This window comes from Papaver somniferum, chromosome 8 (genome assembly GCF_003573695.1).
Source record: "Papaver somniferum cultivar HN1 chromosome 8, ASM357369v1, whole genome shotgun sequence".
In the NCBI taxonomy this organism is placed as follows: domain Eukaryota; kingdom Viridiplantae; phylum Streptophyta; class Magnoliopsida; order Ranunculales; family Papaveraceae; genus Papaver; species Papaver somniferum.
This window is the reverse complement of record NC_039365.1, coordinates 731,880-737,124: the sequence shown is the minus strand read 5'-3', so window position 1 is coordinate 737,124 and position 5,245 is coordinate 731,880. Positions and strand designations below refer to the sequence as shown.

The following is a 5,245-nucleotide window of genomic DNA, read 5'->3' as shown; positions in this document are numbered from 1 at the left end:
AATATCCACAGTTGACCAAGAATTATTGCAATTAAAGACAAATTATCCTCTCACAATTCAGGGTCGGTCAGCAGAGACTATATGTATGGTGGTGAGGTCAAGTATAGAGATGACGTGATTGAAGTCAACAAAAAGAAAAATGAAAAATGATAGTCCAAGTCAGAGACTCGTCTTGAATGAGTCTCCTGCATCGCTGTCCACTTAAATAATTGATATACGAATGTTCCTTCTTCGAAACACTTGAAAACCTTAAAATCATTTCACTTTACAAGGCTGTATATAAACTCTCATTTGGCATCCATCCATCAATCCAACCTTCATCTTCCTCCCTACAATTCTCTCCTTCTTCTCTTACTCTCTTGTTTCTTTTACTCTCTTTACAATTCACTCACACTCAATTGGTTCTCTAAATATTCATAACTACTACTAAACTAATTTTCAGAGGAACGATGCAGAAGATTATAGTTTCCCTGGATTTACACGACGACAGATGCAAACAGAAAGCCATGAAATCAGTTTCTGGACTTTCAGGAGTTGATTCATTATCGATAGACATGAAAGACAAGAAATTAACAGTAATTGGAGATGTTGATGTAACCCTAATTGTGAGCAAACTAAGAAGACATTGTCATACATCAATAGTTTCAGTTGGGCCAGCTAAAGAAGCAGAGAAGAAGAAGGAAGAACCGAAGAAAGAGGCTACCAATCAAATAGTTGATCTTGCTTATGCTTATAGACACTACAATCCTCATATGACTACATATTACCAGAGTGTTGAAGAAAATCCTAATGCTTGTGTAATTTGTTAATTTCATTTTTATTCTTAATGGGTTAGTTGTAGTTTCTAAATTGGTTTGGTTGTTGATTCAAAATCTTGGCTTTATATCAAATGTTATTTTCTACAAGGGCATTGGTTTTCAAGAACTTTCATGAAATTTTTCAATATAATCTTTACAGTGTAAAATTCGATAAAGCTTACATGGGATGAATGAAAGTATATTTTACAGCGTAAAATTCGATAAAACTTACATGGGATGAATGAGAGGGTATATATACCCCATTTACAGATCTCCCCTGAAGAATGGCTGACTAAGAAATGAGCTTGAGAATGTACCTCCACCATTTGGGAAAAGTGTGAGGAAGCAGATTACTGCCAAAACAAAACCCCAATTATATCTGTCATCTCCCGGAGGAGTAATCTCGTCCCTAGCAGGTAATTCTTCTCCACCTCTGAAGAATGTCGCAAATAAACCCCATGCCAAGCAGAGGACACTGCCACTTAGACCACCAATTCCTAACAGTAATGAAGTGCCAATAGATAGTAGTGTCGCAACGTTCCTTCCAAAAAGAGCTTGAGCAATCCGACCTCCTTCAAGTCTTCCACATGGTAAAAGGTTCAAAGAAGTCACTACCATTCCTGCACAAAGTGCTCATTTTCAGCCTCATCAGATCAACCACTTGTAAAATGTTTAATACGTGATACACGAGCCCATTTGACTAACAACACTGGCACAAAAAAATCTACTTGAAATTTTGAGAGCTTGGGATGACCAAAATATAGCAGTTGTTCACCATTTCATACATAGTTTAGTGAGTGATATTAAAATTTGAAGGTTGTGGTGACTCACCTAATAGCCCAGCAAAAGCAAGGGGATCAACAGGCACACCCACCCCTTCAACTGCATTAGGCAATACATTTCCTAGATCATCTGAGTAAGGTCCTATCACGTATTGAATGAAAGAAAGCAATGGGTTGTTATAAAAGAATTGGGGCCTTATGAACCTGCAAACAGAAAATCAAGTGTTAAAGAAAACACAGGATGATCATCTGGAACAAATAACCGTAGGAGTTAGAAACTCTGAATATTTCAAATCATAACTTGGCCCACTCTCTTCGTAATGCTCATTCGCTTCATATTTAAAAGAAATAATTTTCTTAAACCAGTATTTAGTATTGGATTTAAAAGACTTCCAGATTGATACTAGTCACCATGACAGTCATGTACTTGAGGATCATAACCAAGGAAGGGGACTTGGTATTACTTACAAAGCATTTTCACCACCATTGAAGCTGCCATCACTGACAAAAGCAATGAGTGTGAGGGCTAATGAAGTCAAATATGCACTAGCTGTCCGCGCCACAGGAATATCAAAAAGAGCCTTCTTATTAGGGAGGAGTGACTCATAGTTATTTATCACCCCTAAGCATCCAGTCCAATTCGAGGGAACAAGAAATGACGGGCTCAGTTTAACACCATACCTAGCTGCAGTAATCCTTGTGCAAATCTGCAACTCATAAAGGAAATGCTCATAAGACATAACACAGCCATCGTACACAGAAAATATGCCTAAATTTGGCCTACAGTGGAAGAAATCCTGAAATGGAAATATGAGAACATACCTCAGAAACTCCCAAGATGGTAAGGAACCCACCAAAGAGAGGCACAACATCGGATATATAGTCATCAAAAGTAGCATCAGGTTTAAGGAAAAACCCACTCATCAAAGCTATTGTCCCGAAAGTTGTGACACATAATAGTATTGCACTGACATAACCCCAAGGCGTACTTAACTTTGTGGATTCAAACTGAAGGTCTATTTCTGCTTTTGGTTGTACCATACAAACCTGAAAAGATTACTTAATTCTCATTATGTTGTGCAGCAAAACACAAACTCGTACTGAAATGAAAATTAAATTCTTTCGATCTCAACTTAAACCCACAATTACAACCAAGCAAATGCAGTTACCTGCTTTTTTATGTCATTTGATTTTTCCTCCATGAACCATAATACAACTTCTTTGCCAGCTGCTTCAGATAGCTTTTTCTCCAATTTGGGCATGACTTCTTCAATTGGTTTCCTCAAGTTACCGATAAAAATCCCACCGTCTCCAAACCTCCGAACATCAGTTGCAAAGAATGTATCGAACCCAAAACAGCTCTTTAACTGTAACAAAATGAAAAATACTCATTTTGTTTTACTTGGAAAAATATTCAAACACTTTGAGGGCAACCCCAAACTAATGAAAATGCTTACTCACCTTGTTAAGATCAAGAGCCTTAAAAGCTTCTTCAACTTTCTCCAATCTTTCTTTTTCTCTTTTCAAACTTTCAATTGCAGCTCTATTAAAAAATCCAACAACTGGGTTACTGCTGTTTGTTTCAGTATTTAACTCCTTGAGTTTTCTTTCAGCTCTCTTCTTTTCAAGCTTTATAGCAGCTTCAATTGAAGGATTACCCATAAATTTCTTAAAATCCTCATCAGTTTTCCAATCCGATTCCTGTTGTTTACTTGTCTCTTCATCAAAATCATCATTTTGGGTTTCAGTCACTTGTACGAAAGACTCAATCTTTTCTGCGGGCTCCTCTGTATTGGGTCTCTCGGAAATTGTTTCAACAGAGGATGATGATGAAGAAGAGGGTTCATCATACGCCGCCTCTTGATCTTTGGCAGAGAATTTGAGAGGTTTTCTCGAAATCGGCTTGGAGAAGAGAGAAAATGACTTCCGTAGATGTTTTTAGAGAAGAAAAAGTAGTGTTGTTTTTCTTGGGAGACAATTGAGAAGAAGAAGGAGAGATGAGGAATAGAGAAGCAGCCATTGAAGAATGTGTTGAGTAGAGTGAGAATCCATGGCGCTTATTGTCGTTGTTAAAGAAAAAGGAGAATGGTCTAGAAAGTTGCAGAATGTTAGAGTTGGTTTGAGATGAAGACAAGCAATCAATCTATCAAGAGAAGAAGAGATGGATAATGCAGGGTCGTGCTGTTTTTGTAGTATCCACGACTCATTACAGTACTGTGCACCTAAAGGTCTAATACTCTTGAACCCAGTTGTGTGACACATGGGTTGTTTGAATCTTGCAACAATTGAAGAAACGTCAGATGTATCAAACAATAATATAAAGAACAGTATCAAACAACTCTACCACGAACAAATTGATGAGGGTAGAATCACAGGTTCAACAAGCTGTCCTTAACACATTAGTTCGCGGGTATACTCTGAAGTAATGCTAAACCCCAACGTGCGAAGATGTGTCCAGGATAAGACTGCCCGATATAACTTGAGTTAGCACAACGCAAGTTACCCACTCTTGAACTCAGCAACAGGGATGGAAGCAAAACGCCGCACAAAATATAAGAAGAAGAAGAAAAGTAGACCTAGAGATAGTCGCTGCTTTTGTGTTTTTTAAAAACAGAATTTCGAGTCATATTTATAGGATGAGATACTTGCAAATCAAGTTAGGTTTTTTTTTTTGTTTTCTTCAAAAACAAGTAAAACTCGTAAAAGGAATTTCCCACAAATAAAACTCTTAAAAAATAATTTTGGAATTAAATTCCTAAAGAAAAAATTCTCCAAAAAGTAAATCCGAATAGGAAAGGGACTTGGTGCATGGTATACGCGTATATCGCATGGGTCAAAATATGTATTTGTTGCAGAATGTACTTGTCTCTTCATCAAAATCATCATTTTGGGTTTCAGTCACTTGTACGAAAGACTCAATCTTTTCTGCGGGCTCCTCTGTATTGGGTCTCTCGGAAATTGTTTCAACAGAGGATGATGATGAAGAAGAGGGTTCATCATACGCCGCCGGCTCGACAGAGAATTTGAGATCATTTCTTGGAATCGGCTTGGAGAAGAGAGAAAATGATTTCCTCGGACAGTGTAGCGTTACCTCTGTGCTTCACCGGCCTTACAGGGTTATGCCATTCCTAGCACTTGACAGTCTATGCAGTATCACGCAATTATTGTCGGACACTGACTTGGCCTACGACTCTGTAACACTCAATCATTGTGCGTCACTTGCTAGACCGTTCATAGCCTTCCCCCACATAATCCGTTCAATGTCCTCGTCGAACGCAACAAGGTATACTCGCTATACTTGTTCTCTGGCCTTTTTCCTTGTCAAAAGGTTTCTGCCTAGTACCATATGCCATCACTTAGCTTATTGACTTGTCATTGATCCTGCCTTTTATTTTAGTTGTCACGTTGGCCCACGCTCCAACTTCCACTACAATCGCATATCAACACCCAAATGCAACTTGGAAATTTCTCTTGCCAATTCCCGGAATTAGGCTTGAATTGCACTTGAATCATTTGCGCCTAAGTTCACGCAAGTAATGATTCCTCCCAACTAGTCACGCTTATCATTGTCATAGTCTTATGCCTTGACTTTCCGACTTTAGTTGCACCACGCAACATAACAGGACTTATACAAAACTTGGCCTCATTCTTCAATCATATGCGCCA

At 38.3% G+C, this 5,245-nt stretch overlaps 2 protein-coding genes across 2 annotated transcripts; one reads left to right on the top strand and one right to left on the bottom strand.

Annotated features, from left to right (window-relative positions):
- The first annotated feature begins 283 nt into the window (after positions 1-283).
- Positions 284-978, top strand: LOC113304204 (heavy metal-associated isoprenylated plant protein 39-like). The gene has a single exon (XM_026553262.1). The coding sequence runs from the start codon at positions 450-452 to the stop codon at positions 807-809; it is 360 nt and encodes a 119-aa protein (XP_026409047.1). The 5' UTR covers positions 284-449; the 3' UTR covers positions 810-978.
- Positions 911-3,517, bottom strand: LOC113304124 (probable zinc metallopeptidase EGY3, chloroplastic; the record flags this gene model as incomplete). The annotated part of the gene is made up of 6 exons (XM_026553190.1): positions 911-1,417; positions 1,629-1,783; positions 2,048-2,286; positions 2,402-2,626; positions 2,749-2,946; positions 3,041-3,517. Coding segments are annotated over 6 exons (1,650 nt in total), but the record flags the coding sequence as incomplete, so codon positions are not given.
- Positions 3,518-5,245: the final 1,728 nt, after the last annotated feature.